Source organism: Aptenodytes patagonicus, chromosome 4, assembly GCF_965638725.1.
Source record: "Aptenodytes patagonicus chromosome 4, bAptPat1.pri.cur, whole genome shotgun sequence".
NCBI lineage: Eukaryota > Metazoa > Chordata > Aves > Sphenisciformes > Spheniscidae > Aptenodytes > Aptenodytes patagonicus.
In genome coordinates this window covers 71,058,661-71,076,043 of record NC_134952.1, presented here as the reverse complement: position 1 = coordinate 71,076,043, position 17,383 = coordinate 71,058,661, and the positions used below count along the sequence as shown (strand labels likewise).

Below are 17,383 nucleotides of genomic sequence, written 5' to 3'. Positions count from 1 at the left end.
ATATGCACGGAACCAGAAATGGATAGTGAAATGCAGTAGGAGCGGGCATAATTCATTGTATTCTGATCTAACAGGTGCCAGTTTTGAGATCTGGAAATTCATTCTAAACTATCACTTCAAAACACTACCGTCTGCTATATTTTGATCTTTGGAGTACTCTGACAGCTAAGTTAAATTCTGAAAAGCATATGAAAATACCTGAAAAATATTCATCACTGCAAACGTAGAAAGTTTTATTCTGCAGATCCAACAGTTGGTAAGTTATATATTTCCCATACTGTTCCAATGCATGTAATGTTTATGTACAAGTTCACATACTAGAAGAAACACAATGTCCAAAATGCACATTGGCAAAAATGTCTGTTGCAATAAAGCAGCACACAGGTTTCTTTATATAATTAAGATCATTGCCTCTTTGCTCTTCTCTCCCAGATTGTTATGTCGACTATTATTTTAAATCAGCTGCATACAGTAAACCCTAACAAGCTCAGACACTTAATTCCAAGTTTCAGTAGGGAGACAAAACCTAGTTTTATTTTCAGAAAGACTCATTTCAGCTAACAGACCCACAACTGTAATGAAGGCCTCAAATGAGTGGCGGACATATCAGCAGAATTATATTTGTATTGAAACATCCTAAATGCAGGAGTATTTCATAGGTGGACAAAAGCACTTCATACTTTACAATTAAGGAGTTACTGTAGAAAATACAAGTACACAAGCATCCTTTGTTGTGCTGTTATTGCTGACATGAGTTAGTGTTGGAAAAAAATCCCGACCTTTTGAGAACATTTACTATTAACTTCAACAAGACCAGTTCTTTATCTGGTATGCATTCCTAGTTTTACTGTTATGATGTAATTTTTGAATAAGAGAACATGTAAGATTTAAGAACATACAATACTAAGAAAATTTTCTGTCTACTTGGGAACCTGCAATAGCAGAACAGTAATTTTCACCTTAGTGCTGGACATCCCTGGTGGGGTTTCAAGTTCAGTGGCATAAACCCAGGGAAGACATTCACACAGTTAGACACAATGGTTTTCTTTGCAAAACAAACATTCAACCTCCTAGCCCTAAATTCAAAGCAAAATGGTATATAGTTCTATCTTTATCTCTTTTTCGTCTTGAACCAAAGAAGGTCTACGTTCTATAGGTAGGTATAAGAACCAACATAGGACCTTTTGATAGCTTGCATAAACTCAAAAAACAGAAAGGGAAAGATTCTGAGAACAGACACTGGGATATTGATGTAACCTACAGTTACCTGATAGTGTTTATCCTGACAATAGATTTGTATATATCTAATTGAAATCACTGTCTATCTAAATCAACATTTTTACAAAGCTTTGTCCTCAGCTTTTCCCAAGATATCTCATTTTTTCCTGGAACCTAGCAGAGTGCTTAAAAGCTACTATACTACTTACATTACTACAAGAGCAAATCTAAAAATGTGTGGTCAGACATACTCTTCATATTTGCCATTAAACGCTAGTCTGCAATTGCAATAAATAACCCAGCTATCAAAGTGTTTCTTCTCATTTCTCTACACCATTAGTTCAGTTTTGAACCGTCCAGTTGAAAATAAAGTAATGGTCACAACTACTAGCCTCAGGAGGGGAAAAGAGAAAAGAAAAAAAGGCCAAATATTACTAATTCTAAGACATTAAGTGTCTCTAAATGTTAGCACTGACACTTGGGTAACGCAACTGGAACTTGGATAATGCTGCAAAAGCAAGCTAACACCGAGCATCATTGGTGAAATCTGTGGGAACAGAGACTGTAGCAGAGCATTCTGTGTTTGCTCTACAGCAGGCGGATGTAGCACTTGGATGTGAGTTCGTATAGTACCACTTGGCCAGTGGTGTTGCTGTACATTTTGAAGGAAAGTTTTGTAGCGTGGAAACTGCCCAACTTCCACAGTGTATAACTGCGTTCAAACCCTTGAATTCTCGTCCCCTGACACGCAAAGTGGGCAGAAAGAGACATCGCTTACATTGACATTACAGAAAGCTAACGTGGTCCAGTGGCTATACCGCTTCAGGCACCTTCTTAAGTGGAGACACCTCACCAGCAGGTGCTTAGCGGCCCTTCCAGCAGCTTGCCCACCTTGCTGCTTTTCCTTATTTCGGTATCAGAGACTCAATTGAAGCGTGACCTCAGCAAGACTTTCTCCCACAGAAGCCAGCATAGAAAGTTATGGTCCCATAGGACTTCTGCAGCTCAAATAAGGAATTCAACCACCCTGCTCAAACAGGACTGCTGTCAAATAAGGAAACATCACAAAGAGAAGCTGAGAGATCCCCAGTGGCACTGGAAAGCCCTTTCTACTCTAACCCAACTGTCTAAAGTCAGAAGTGTATTTTGGTGTTAGTTCCATCATCCTCAAATAACTTTTTTTTGTTCCCATTATTTTGTAATAATACTTAAATTTCCCAAGTTTTTAAATTTAATAATAGCAATTGCCTCTTTTCTCTGCAAGTACTTTGATATTGCAGTTGTTTTAAAAATGAAAACAAATTTCTTATTAAAAATCCCTTAATGATGTCCCTCAATTTTTAAAGTGTACTTGATTGTAACTTTAATCATAATCTCTTACACAAAAGCCTGGGTTTATGTAAAGCCAGAAATAATGAATTGAGTCACCAAAAAAGGTATAGCAGTTATTGGAGTTGAATCTTGTCTTTCAAAAAGACTGCAGTTTAATGGAAAGGCTTTTAAAATAGGAAATAATGAAATAAAACAAACACATTTCCAAGGGCAGGGAGAAACCACTTTGGTTTTAAAGCTTTTCCATTTGTTATTAATTTTCATTTTTTTCTTAAGAAGGCTTTATTGTTTTATTTTACTAAACATGTAAAAGTGACAGGAAGACCGATACTCTATGGCTTGCTTTATTTTCATTAACGAGAGTTATAAGCATAAGATCGTGTTGAACGGGGTAAAAAAATTACTGGTAGGATTTAAATAGAAACAAATTCAAAGCACATTGTCAATGTCCAGGATGACAGCCTCTCCTTTTCTAGAGGATCACTATTTTTCCTCCTATGCCAATATGCAAAGTAAGAGAGTTTAAAAAGGTTAAAGGTGGTCTCCCTCTTTCCACACACACTAGCAAAAAGTAATTCTCAGTTGCTACCTCAGCAGTGGAAAATGGTTGATAATATCAATGAGCCACTGCCACTCTAAAATATAAAGCACCATCACAGCTAACCACCATATGCTGTAACAAAAGTAGAATGGAAGCTTTGATACGTAAATTATATCTGCAGGATATTTCTAATACAGACATCAGAGGCTTTTAATTCACAAAGCTGACTGAATTCTATATGCTCATGCATTTCGTGTTCAAATTAGTAGTGATGAAATCATCCCATGGTTACTCACAATGCTATGTTAATCTTCCTTTGGAAGTTAAATTTTCAATCAAAGATAAAGAATTTAATGAAATATTTTATCTTCAGTGTTGGTTTTTTTTTTTTTTATTTTGCTATGCTGGAATAAACTTATATAAGTTACCATTACAATCTCCATTTAAGTCCCCACAGAAGCTCACAAAGAGCCTGAGGTATTTGAAATTAATATAGCGTGATACCCCAGGTTGACTACTGCAGTACAATACTTTGTTTCTCTTAATACCTGCAGGCTTTCACACATGCCACATTGCTTCTCCCCTTTCATTAAATAAATACCACACCTATGCTGGAAGCAAGGCAGACCACACAAATATTTAAATACCACAATGGTACCTCAAGACCACTGAACCGAAATACTGCAGCATTCACCGAAAGTACTAAGAGCGGCCTTTGCAAAGCAGTAGACTGCTTTTGCTGAAAGGAAGTATACCACATCGCTGGCTGGACCATCAGTCTACCTTAAAAAAAGGCAGGATTCAGAGATCTTGATTCTCTGCCTAGGTCTGAAAGAGTAACATTAGCATATGCCTCAGTTATTCCATCTCTAGAACAGGGAGTGATACTGACCTGCCCTTCCAAGCCACTACAACTGAAGGAAACGAAAAGCTCCAAGTTAAGTGGCTTACATACTACAAATGGCAAAAGGGAATGCTTGCCGTCATAAGGGTATTCCTATATGCAGGCCTTTTTTTTGCCTGATAACCTGCAATATGTTTTAGGTGACTGACCTTGCATCAAAAGCTCTGTCTTCTTCCTCTGTTCCCCCCTTCCTCCTCATGCCTCAGCAGCCCTACCTGGATGTCAGAGCTCTTACCTCCCTAGTTCTCACTAAGGGGCCACACACAGTAATGCAATTAATAGAGTCTTAAAGGAATCTCTTACCCTGAAAAACAGAAGAGATGTGCAGATGAAGAAAAGGCAGTCCTTGAATGCTGTCTGTCACACCTGATTTCATTGCATTGCGCCTGTGTCTCTTGGGTTCATTCCCAATTTTGTGTTGTACAACATCACGCGGAGAAAAGGAGGCAGATGAGTTCTTTGCTCTCACCCACACGAGGCTCTATACAGCACAGTGGTCAACTTCAGATTGCTCTTGGGACAGGTTCAAACATCTAGCCACACAGCTCTAATTGCCCTATTCCAGAGAAACGTAACAGTGACCAAAAACTACCAACATTAACACAACTTTTTGTTCCTGGTTGCCCATCTTTTTGCATCTTCTGCAAAGAGATGCAAAATTCCTCCTCACACTTTACCCCCGGCTGCAGCATGGTCTCTACACAGGCTGCAGGGAAATACCCACTCCACTGGGGTTTCTCCAGGAGCTGCAGGGCAATCTCTGCTCGGGCACCTGGAGCACCTCCCTCCCCTCCATCTGCTCTCACTCTGGTGCTCGCAGGGCTGTTTCTCACACTTTCCTCCCCTCGCTCCTCACTGCTGGGCAGCATTTCACCCTTTCTGAAATATGCTTTCCCCAAGGCACCATCAGCAGGGCCGAGGGGCTGAGCCGTGCCCTGCAGCGGGTCCCTTGGAGCCGGCTGAGTCCAGCACGGGGCAGCCTCACAGAGGCTGCCCTGCAGCCCCCACTGCCAGCACCAGGGCACGTAAACCCAGCAGAGTAACCACCTTCAGCAGGGTTCCCAAGGTCCAGCAGAGACATAGCTATTCTCTACGTAGCTAACATTATATATTTCTGTGTCTGGTGAGGCTACGATGCCTGCCTGTATGGTACAAGGTGCAAGCCTAGATGGCGCAAACACGGTGCTCATTCCCAAGGAGAATCCAAGGCAAGGCAGTTAACATTGCATTGCTCAAACATTTCAGTGCACAGCAGCAGTTTCCAGGTTTAAGACCTTTTTGGACAAGAGGGTTGAAATACTCTTCTTATCACACCTTCCGGGATTTCAAGAATGAATCACACTCGTGTGAACTGCCACATTCAATCAGATCCATCTCACACCAGTGTCTGACCTGTTCTGCTAATAGCAACTGGTTCATGTTACGAGGGCACACAAGCAACCAGCCACATACAGAGCTACGTTCAGCTAAAAAATCCTTCTGTTTCCTTTCATGGTCCACTTAGAAACCTTTTGAGCTAGCCTGCTTTGGGACCACTACACTTGAAGCACTGACAGGATTATCCGCTAAGACTGCCTGACCTCTTCTGTACTCCCCTGTCCTGGTTTCAGCTGGGATAGAGTTAATTTTCTTCCTAGTAGCTGGTACAGTGCTGTGTTTTGGATTTAGGGTGAGAACAATGTTGATGATAACTCACCGATGTTTTAGTTGTTGCTAAGCAGTGCTTACACTAGTCAAGGACTTTTCAGCTTCCCATGCTCTACCGACTGAGAAGGTGCACAAGAAGCTGGGAGGGGGCACAGCCAGGACAGCTGACCCCAACTGGCCAAAGGGACATTCCATACCATGTGCCGTCATGCCCAGTATAGAAACTGGGGGAAAGCTGGCCGGGAGGCGGCTGCTTGGGGACTGGCTGGGCATCAGTCAGTGGGTGGTGAGCAATTGCATCGTGCATCACTTGCTTTGTATATTCTTTTATTATTATTATTATTATTGTTTCAATTATTAAACTGTTTTTATCTCAAGCCACGAGTTTTCTCACTTTCACTCTTCCGATTCTCTCCCCCATCCCACTGCAGGAGGGGGAGTCAGCGAGTGGCTGTGTGGTGCTCAGTTGCCAGCTGAGGTTAAACCACAACATGCCCTTATGTTTCAGTGCCCACACCACCCTGAGGTGATGATCAGCTCCACAATATCACTAGATACTGCATGAAAATGTCCTTTTTCCCCTCCATGTTTATTCCGCTGCCCTTTGTTACGTTCTCTTCTTAGATACCCCAGGTAGTCTCCATTTCTCACTCTTACTCATGTCTCCTAGGATTCAGCCCACCACTCAGAGAAAGATGGAGATAATCAGCCAAAAGCTCAGTCCAAGACCCCCCTCACGGTTCCAAGTTGAACCCCCAGCTAATTTTCTTCACCTTGCAGCTTGCAAGATGAAGAAAGTGTCCCTTCCCAGCCACACCACAAGTTAAATCCCACAGATCAACTCCGCCTCCTTCCTTGGAGCTTCTGCTGTGTTCTGGCACAGCTCTCCTGTCTGTTCCACAAGGAATTTGACATTGTGAGCAGGTACGTCCTCCTATCCTGCTTCCACCTGAATGCTTTAAAGTCCCAGATACACATTTTAGAGCTTTTTTTGGCTCCCAATGGCCAATAGATATATTCTTGTGACAATGCAGCTAGTTTTTCATGATCGAAGCCCCCATTGACAAAGATCTCTCTTCTTAGTTCCCGAGTTCTGCTTTTCTCCCCTCTTTGGTCTTCTGAATTTTGTTCTCTCCTACAGTACACGGATTATTAGTTCACTTCGTTTGCTATTTTATCCTCAGTACACAGTATATCATCTTCATTTGTATTCAGTTTTGTTCTAATACCTCATAATAGTCTGGCTTTCTTTTTCTTTTCCCATCCAACAAATCAGCAGCCAGGCTCTTGTCCTTGCTCTCCAGCACAGGAGAATTGCCAAGTTTGAAATCTGTTTCTCCTCTACCTGTCTGTCTGTCTCTTCCTCCATCTTCTGTTGTATTCCTTCGGTCGCGCCCCAGCCACTCATCATCATTTGTTGGCTCTGCATACCTGGAGTTTTCTGTGCTGCTTCCTCTTTTCCACTTTAGCATGTTTTTAGAGGCAGGTCAGAATGCCACCCTTACCTCTAACCACAGTACTGACCTTCAAACTTTGTTTTATAAAGTCTGTCTCTTGGGTAGCAATTTCTGTTCCTAACTATGCAAGTATATTTCTTCCTCCGCACATATTCACAGTCTCTTTCTCCATAGGCAGTCTGAAGTCCTTACTCGGCACTCATTGTTGTCTACTTCCCCAGCTTTTGGACTTAAAATCTGCCAGTCTTGCTGCCACAGAAACTGTCCTGTTTGCAGGCGTCAAAGCTAACTGAAAGAATCCCGTCAGCAATTACAGCTGTATTCTTGGTTCAGTTCAGCAGCATTATGTTCAAGTATTGTAAAAGACATACCAGAAGGAAACTGACATGACGGTATTTATACCCAAACTGTAACACCATCACCTCCTAAAGCTGATGATTCCAATCAGGGAGTTGGAATCAATAAGGGCATAATTAGAAAAGTCTCAATTTGAGAGTCAATGGTAATCATTCAGCTGTTATAGTTAGGCAAAGCGCTGCTTCCAAATCCAGAAAGAAGTCTTTTTTGATGCAGTGCCTCAACATCAGGTACAAGACATAAAATTTAATTCCACTACTAAAGATGCAGGATTTGAGATATTTGAGATATTCCCCAGAATACTACCCAGAAAAGGATAAAACCCACAATGAATACATTTTAAGTCACTGCCTTCTCAAACGTGACCATAGAATCATTGAGGTTGGAAAAGACCTTTAAGATCATCGAGTCCAACCGTGAACCCAACACCACCATGCCCACTAAACCATGTCCCTAAGCGCCTCATCTACACGTCTTTTAAAAACCTCCAGGGATGGGGACTCCACCACTTCCCTGGGCAGCCTGTTCCAATGTTTCACCACTCTTTCAGTAAAGAAATTTTTCCTTACATCCAATCTAAACCTCCCCTGCCGCAACTTGAGGCCATTTCCTCTCGTCCTATCGCTTGTTTGTGACCAAACACTAAGAATCACTTCTGCAGGTGAGGACAAAAGTTCGCATAACTAATGCAACATTTTCCTTGAAGTAGACTGGAGATTTTGGTGAGTATTAAGGAGAAAAAAAAAAAAAAAAAAAAGTAGGAGCTTCTACTAAACGTAAAGCTGGCCATCAAGCCCACAAATGCAGCATAACCTTTTTTCCCCTGTAGCTAGTTTTACTAGTTTTTAGCAAAGTTTCAATGTCTGGGTGGGGGTTTTTTTGTTGTCATTTTTGTTGACAGAAATAAAAAAATTCACACTGAGCATACTGAGCTGTGTCTTACTTACTGAGAACTATTGAAACACCTGTTTTACTCCTGAACTCCACAATCCAGCAGCGCTCCAGGATTAGCACTTCAGAGGCTTCAGAACTCTGTGAGACATTAAGATGACAAAACGTTAGGATTTCGAACCTGACTGGGAAGTCCTTCTGTTCAGCTCTTTACAGCCAACGCAACGTGTAGATATAAAGACAACAAAGCATAATAGTCACTAGGCAGATGGATACAGGCATTCTTTATTTACTGATCTGTGCCATCCTTCTTCAGCTCAACGAGCTATAATGGGAATAAACTATTAGAAAAGACCACGCAGGAAACTAACAAAAAAGGAACTCAGCAGTTAGGTGTTTTTTTCATATTGTAGGTATTCAAAAGTTTAGGTGCCACCTCATTCCTAAGCAAATCAGGCAAGCCCAGCTTATTCCAACTTCCATATTTACTAATAAGGCTGAATCAAATGACAGATTCTATTCAGACAGTAGGATACTTTCAAGCGAACAAAATAACATGCAATTTTACTGTAGGCACTTCTCTTCAATTTTTATTTAAAAGGGATTTCTTTATCATCACTTGAAACTTTGGATGTTGTCTCTGGCTATGCGATTCAAATGACATTAAGTGATATGGACCTATTGCAGAGTGCAATATGATACAAGTTACCACTATCATTTTTGTGAGTGCTCTGCAGAGAAGATGCAGACTCACCTTCTAGTTTAGTAAGTGTGACTCATTTTTCAGAGGAGTGAAGCTATCAATCACTCCCTCATAATTAATCTTTTTTCCCTTAAAAATTTTATTATCCATTTTTTATCCCTAACATCTGGTAACAAATAACTCTTCAAACATGCACCCATACACTTTCTTATTGCAGGCTCCCATCATGAATGTCACGCAACTCATTCTCTACTTCAGTGAGATTCTGCAGGGTTTAATGTAAATCCTTATTTTAACATTCCTTCCTCAGGTACTTCTTTATTCCAAGTGATCCTAAAGATGAAAAGTTTTTCATATTGCAGACCAATTTTACCAAAAGCCTGAACTTTAGTTCCACATATTTGACACTTAATGAATGACTTCATAAAAAAGTTCATATTTATAACAGCTGCCTAATATACACAAGTTTTCTTGTCTACTGCTTTCTCTGCAGTTATACTGTGTTATTTGGCCTGCCAGAATCAGACTCAAACTTTTTGCCAGGAGTTTCATGTTCATTTTTAAATGGATGGCTTGATCCTGCATTTTCTCACAAAAATACCCTTTACTTCCCTAGTAATACTATTGTCTTTCATGAGCAAAAAAGTGAAAGTTTAATACAGTAAGACTGTAAGACTACAGTAAGACTGACGAGTAACAAACAGGTAACATTTCAGAAAGTCTAACAAGGATTTCCTTGAGAAAAATCTATATTTATTCCCTCCCTCCCACTTGTTAAATGAATACTCCAAACCCAATTATCAAAGCACAAATCAACATCCAAAGGTGACAAAAGGTTAAAATAAAACATAGGAGCAGGGAAAAAGCACGTGATGTTATATTGAAATATGCCAGAAGTCAAGAGAGAAGGTTTAATAGACTAAGAAAAAGCAGACTTATCTAGAAGCCACTTGTACATTGACTACTTTGAAATATTATTCAGGTTGGGCTGGTCTAAAATGGATGTATTGTCCTGTAGACTGAAAAAACAGCTAATTGTTTGTTTAAAAAAATATGTTAAAAAAAAGGAGAAAGTAGTGAAACAGTGCAGTGAGTTTTGGGAGAAATACAAGTTCCACGCTGGGAACTTTTTTATTTATAGAATCCAGCAAGTCGAGCATACATGGTAACCCAGAGGCAATTCTCAGGTGCTATCAAGTGAGACATTCTTTGAGGTTCTACCAGGGAAAGTAAAATACAAGAAGTCTTTATGAGCAACAGCTTGGGAAAATAGGCAATAATAGTTCAAAAATCAAACAGCAGACTAATTAGGAAGAGTTCTGCACTGCAGTGATGCTGATAACTATTTTAATTCTTTAGATTTTTAAGCAAGATGTCAACACCAATATAGTCTCCCAGATAACCCTCACTTGAAAAGTGGATAATGCAGCCTTATTCCTTCAAGAGCCTTTCAGAAGGAGTCTTTCAGAAGAGACATGACCAAAAGAAGGGGTTTATTTCAGAAGATAACGAAGGTCTGAGACAATTTAACACTCAGCTGTGAGTCCATGAAAGACTCCTATCCAGTCTCTGTCCCCCCCAAAAAAAAAAAAAAAAGTCAATCGACTAACAGCTTTTCCCCTTTTCATCCCTACAGAAAATGGTTCCTCTGCTGATATTCATGCCCCACAGATGAAACATGCAAACGTGACAACTCCCTAGACTTAACATTTCCTCCAGAACATGTATCTGCGCTAAGTGGAAGCCTGTCAATATATAAAGAGAAGCAACTCCCTGTTGCGTGGCTTTCAGACAAGTCAGGTGTTCGGAAAGGCCAGGAATGAAGAATCACAGCTTCCATGTCGTTTGCTATAGTTGCCAAGACTTAAAGACTTGATGTTGGGATTTGTATATGAAAGGCATACGTATAATACAAACAAATTGGCAAGAGGTTAGCAAAAAATAACTGTCAAATAATTAACAAGAATTTGTATTCGTAAGGTTTGTCTCACAATGCAGGTGACATACAACAGTAACTACAAACACAACAGAGGATGGTTCAGAGTATTTCAAGCTTTCTGCATTTTAAGACAGCAGATGCTGCAGCACAAGAGCCGCTTTAGAGACAAGTGACTCCACTCCCTACACCAGTGGAAGCTGGAATGAAACAATGCTGCAACTTCAAATGAATCTGAATGCTTTTCCAAGATACGCAATAAGTACAGTGATCAGAGAATATGCATTTACTTTTTCTGTATGTGAGAGGGAACAAGAAGGGAAACAAGAAAAAAAGATGAAAAAGCATAAGGCTGCCAGGAAAGAAAGTACATGTTGCTGCAAAACATCTCCCACATCCTGACACAAAAATGAAGAAAAAGACCTTCAGAATTACTATTATTGCAGACTTTTCATCATTTAGATGAGCTACGCTCTGTCCGTCACACACAAAGCTAACAAGAAATTATGATAGAGATCAGCTTTGTTTTTCAGTATCTGAAGAGATCCAAAATTTCTCTCTTACTTTAAATGCATAATATGAGCTTATTTGCACTAGTTATTATTTTATTTTTCTAGGTTTGATTTTAATAAAAGGGTAACTTCTAATAATCTGGTCTTTATGCATGGCAAATAGGATCAAAATCAGATCTGTAGTAATGTGTTACAATCCAATATATTGGGTTTTTTCTTCCTACCATTGGTAATTTTGGATAATTGTTATAAAAATTTTACTGGATCAATCCAAATGCCAAACAGCAACTAAGCCTTGAATTTTCCTAAAATACTGACAAAGTCTACAGGCACCCCACCACCCCCCGATCAGGAAATTGTTTTAAAACACTGATTTGAGGAGGAAATTAAATGATTCATAAATCTAACTTAAATATCCTAGTAAAACTGCTAAAGTAGAAGAGTGCCCAAAACCTAGAATTAGCAGAAACCCCTTCAATTCACTTTGCCAAATGATTGGCCAAGCTTTGCTATCAGTATGCTGTTGTAAATCCAAAGTACTACTGTACTACTAAATTCACTACTGCCTACTCTAACTGTTATGAGTTTCAAATCAGAGTAGTGAAGACATCCCTGTTTCTGTGGGGTCCATGCCTAAAACCAAAATAAGAGATAGTCATACCAAAACACATGAGCAGGTGTCTGCTAACTGCATATTCATACCTACATAACTGTACACAACTCCTTTTAATGTAAAGGAAGCTTAATGATATTAAACTGGCAATCATCATTCAAGTACCTAGCTCCAGATTCACGAGCAATCTGAAGTATACATTGCATAGAGAAGGTTTCTGCTAGAGTAAAACATAGCATTTTTGCAGTTAGAAAACTTAAGAACCAAAACCACATCCTACAGCAGTGAAGGAAGCACACAGTATTTGAAACTACATTGGTACACCTTTTTCAGTTCTTTCTAACTATCTACACTGAATTTGTAACTTACGTTGTAACTGGAATTTGTAACTACGTTATTGCAGACTCCAGCCTGCCATTTTTCTTTGGACTGAGGAGAAAAAAAAAGCTTTCAAAAAATGAAAGCCCTGAGAAACTTTTAAAACTGTCAGATAAAATGGCATGTTTGAGCTATTTTTGCATTCCTGTAGATCTGACGATGTACCATTGTGGGGGGAGAGGAACTGTGTCATTATGAAAGGGTTTTTACAATAGGAGATTTGTTGCTGGGGGGGGGGGTGGAGGTGGGGGTGGGGAATCTACTGTTAAGCTATATCAAGTTGAGAACTAAACTGACAGTTAAAATTAGAAGTGACATTCCAAGCAATTCCCCTGTGTTAAAACAGTAAGTAAAAAAGTAAAGCTATAGCATTGTAGAAAAAACAAACACTACAGAAAGTAAAAAGTCTTCTAATAAGACATAAAAAGCCTCCAGAATCAACCGGGGCCAGGGGGTGGTGGTGGTGGTGTGTGTGGTGTGTGTGTGAATTTCACAGTTCATTTTTTTAAAAGCTTATTTTTGCAAACTTGAAAAAATTCAGTCGAAAGCCTTATAAAGTAGGGATGCTATACACTAATCTACTTATCATGCTTTTCAAATCAGTTATTTTTCTGCCTGTATTTATAAGTATTCCTATGATAAAAACAAGTTAAAGACTGAAATTTTACGGAAAGGCAACAAAACATAACTAAAATGGACAAAATTATATAGTCACACAGAAGTAACACAAAAGACTATGGTAGGGAACAAAAAAATGAAAATAATTTCAAAACTTGAATTATGAGAATTGGTTTCAGTTCTTGCTTGCTATTAAAGAAAATATTTGCAATAAAGGAGTTTGCCTGAAAGGACTGGTAGCAGCAGGTGAAGTTTATCAAATTATTTTGAACACGTATCATCTCTCCCCCAAGCTGCAAAGTCACTGTCCACCACTTATTAGAAGATGTATCTGATGCCTTCACTGGAAGCCTTAGAGGAAAAGCTGGTGACTGAGGAAACCTGAAACACCAGGTATTTGGGCACCTACAAGGCCACTTTCAGTGATACACAAGGCTAAGTGCCTAACTTGCAAGAATGGAAAGCAAAGTGAAGCGCCTACGCCTCATTAGGGACCCTTCCTTAGTTCCACTATGTACCTACATCCTGACTGTGTAAACCTGGCTCAGAAAACCTCAGACTCCTACCAAAGGCTGGCTTTCCAGGAGGAGAGCTAGAAGACAGTGAATTGGCGTGATGATATGGCCGCTATCTCTTGGCATGCCTACGGTGCGACCAAAGGTCTGCGACACATACGCAACATATAACGGTATTAACGATAGCCTAGTGTTAACCTAACTAGCTCTGACACCAATAGCAGCAAAGCCCTAATGGCATTAAAAATGGCACAAGCTGTACAGCTTGCCTACGATCCTGAGTTTTTACAACTTGACCGGTACTGGCAAATGAGCTAGTCAGATTGATACTAGCTCAATAATGTATGCCTGTGCTCAGGTCGTGTTTTCGACTACGCTATAAACATTACCACCTATATTTCCTATTTCAGTGTTAGCACAGATAAGGTTCATCACTCTGCAGTTAAAGCACAGCTTTTTTATATATATGAACAAGAAAAAAGCAACAGGATTTGTCAGGGTAATTTCATTCACAAACGAAAAAAGCTAATAGTCTTAAAACGTAGGCAGGTACAACATATTTCTACAGCAATATGTCCATTACCAAGTAGATCAAAATACACTGTTCTAATTTTGAGGTATTAACAAATGACTGCATGACATACGCAAGCATATAATTTGCAGAATTAAAAACACCCCTTTAAATGTTGGCAGGCAGCATTCAACAGTCTGAAATCTCCTTTAATATTATATATTCTTCTGCCATATTAATATTCCCACCCTGTGTCTCTTAAGTATCGCAAAGCCTACAACCCAAGCTGCGTAAGGAAGAATATGCTTCCTGGGCGCCTGATGAGGTGCTTCAATTATTCCAGACGGGCTGTAACCTGGTAGTTCATTGCAACCACTTTTACAACTGTCAGCTCACTGAAAGAAACTCAAATCATCTTTTTCAAAAAATGCTCTACCCCCTGTGATTAATCCATCATGCAATCCTACCAGATACCAACTTCATGCTGACAATATAATACCGCTAATCTGCATTCACTCTGGAAAACGTTGTTGACTTACGTCACTGAACAAATCCTGCAGAACAGACAAGTACTTTTAATAGACTATTACCTTTACCAAATGTGAATACCTAACCAATAGTAATTGTCTTTTCAGTTTCAAAATGCATTAGTAGTAATAATAATAATGTACAAATACACATTTTCTTAATTCACACCCCACATTCACTCAGTTTATTATGCACGAGCATAATTAAAAAATGAAAATTAAACACTTTCTACATTCTAAACACAGCTTGAAACCATCTCAAATTACCCTTCCTACCCAAAAAGTTAATTATATACAGTTCAGATATGAATTAGTTAAGTTTTTCAAAGTTATATTTTGGTGCAAGACTCCAGTGCTGTATCACAATACATACCTCGGATAACACACATTTTTAAAAAATTCTCCCCCTTTGTTCTACACTTTTTGGCTGACATTTAAAAAAAGTGTTATTAATCTCTGGCTCAGTTCCCAATATATTGGCTTTTTACTTCAAAAATAGCTTAAAATAAGGATTAAGTGTTAACTGTATTTTAAAATTAGGTATGACAGCTTAATTACAGCTTTTACCAGTTTCAGCAGTACCAGGGAAGTAAGGAAGGCAGAATACAAAAACATTATTGCTACAAGAATTGTGTTTGTAAAATGCATTATCTTTGGATATTTAAAAGTGGACAGTGAAGGATGTTTCCTTCTACTGGTAAGAATTCTTACCATTTTTACCATTTTATTGCAAGTCTCACAACATCTGGCATAACTTTCAGTAACTCTCAGTTCCTGGAGCCACAGTATCACAAGCTTTTATTCTAAATCTCAGGCTTCCTGCTGAAGGGGAAAAGTAGGAAAAAAAAAAAACCACCACCAAACAAACAAACAAAAAAACCCACACAAACCAAACAAAAAACCCTCACAACACACAATAAAACCACACCCCAAGCACCCTAAACACAAGGTTTCTAGAGATCTTTTTGTTGCTTTTTAAAAAGATGTGCATGATTTTTAAGCTAAACTCCTAATTTTTCAGGGCCATAACTTCTATAAATCTTGAGGTGGTAATGCCACCCTTGTGAAAGAGATGCAACCAAAGTTTCCTTGCTGAAGTTAATTTGGGTCACAGGAGCTTACATCTCTTGCATTAAAAAAGGTTTAGATTAAATAACTGATTATATAAATTACCCCCTTCCTTCAGGAAGCCCAAGCAGTGAGAACGATGGGAAGACCACCAGCCACTCCTTGGGGACAAATTCTCTGTGAAGTTCATTGTGCCTCATTGACGCAGGGAGGTCTACGTACCTCTGCAGGGTAAAAATCTAGCTTGCAGAAAGATTTCAGAAGAATGCAATTTTATTTTCTGCTAGAGGAAGAAAAAGAGATTTCACTGAAGTGTTCGAGAAAATAAATATTTTACTGGTTTTGATACAGTTGACTAACAACAGATGACGAGTTTCTCTTGATACTTAGGATGCATAAAATACGTTGGCTGCCAATAAACTTATGATTTCCTTTTAAGTAACAATTTCCAGTTGTGAGTAAGCTATTAAAAAAAAGTTTAAAAAAAAAAAAAAAATCAATGCATGTACTCATTGCACTCCCTACATAAGAACAAAAGTCCTACCTGAACAGTTAACAAGCTTTATTTGGTCATTTCAATTCAGCACCAATTTCATCCCAAACAATATTGTGCTGGCAAGCCCCAGTTAAAAGGAACATCATGTTTAACGCTAGAACAGTTCTGGCTATTTGATTTTAACATGTGAGAAAGTGCAAAAATAGAAGCATTTCAAGCACCAGTAGCCAGGCCCAAATTGACCTCAGTGGAAAGGGGACGCATGTATAGATCTGTTATTCCTCTGGCAAACACTGCTGAGCAAGATTTTACCAGCTCTCATTGCCAAAGGATTGAAGAACCAGGGTATGATGATAATTATTGCACCCCGTTGCTACGATATTCCCCTTGGTATTAAGAACAACAAACGTGACGCAGGACTTCCAGAATGAGGGCACCAGGGAACCACTGGAATGGGACCAATAGGCAATACAAAGTCCTGCTTGCGATGGGGGGGTGGAGGGAAGACCACTGTCATGAATATGAGTATGTTTCAGTATGCAAGTAAGAAGGAAGTGGACAAAACCCCAGGAGCTGAGTAGACAACTGGGAACAATGGTCCCCTGACACAGGGTACAAACATGGGCTGTGCAGCCCCTGCAATAAAGATGATGAGAAACAAACACCTCTTCTGGGTTGCACTGAGTCCCATGCTATTAAACCCACGCTGAAATTAATTTTGCCACAAGAGTGTCTAAAAAAACTCCTAGAAAGCAGAAACAGTTGCTGTTGGCAGTCCCCAAAATATGACAGACCCGGAAGGGTGATGCAGAGAGTTCATGAGTAAGGAAGAGAGGAGGGAAAGGAGTGCGTGCTGGGTATAACACATTTAGCCCACAGCCATAACAACTTCCTTGACTCCCTAGCAGTTCCAGCTAAATTAGGGTAGCATAAGGTCTTCGTGTTTCTGAAATTGCTTGCTGAAAAGCTAGAGAATTTTGGCCACTAAACTGTATCAGGGAGGGGACAGAGTTGCACCATGTCCCTGACCAATGCATCCTGATGTGAAGAAATTCAGAAATTGTGGGGCACTATGACCCCTCTCCACTCTGTTGGGTATAGATGATTTTCAACTAAAGGAAACCCTGCACAATGCTCCACACAAGCACATGAAAGGGAT

General features: G+C 39.5%; 1 protein-coding gene across 4 annotated transcripts in view; it reads right to left on the bottom strand.

The window, feature by feature from the left end:
* The window catches only part of INPP4B (inositol polyphosphate-4-phosphatase type II B), a 328,856-nt gene that overhangs the window by 202,510 nt on the left and 108,963 nt on the right, over positions 1–17,383 (bottom strand). For all 4 annotated transcript variants that reach the window (XM_076337143.1, XM_076337145.1, XM_076337141.1 and 1 more), the window contains exon 4: positions 8,404–8,488. In XM_076337143.1, the coding sequence (XP_076193258.1) occupies positions 8,404–8,488 (85 nt within the window). The remainder of the gene's footprint in view (positions 1–8,403; positions 8,489–17,383) is intronic.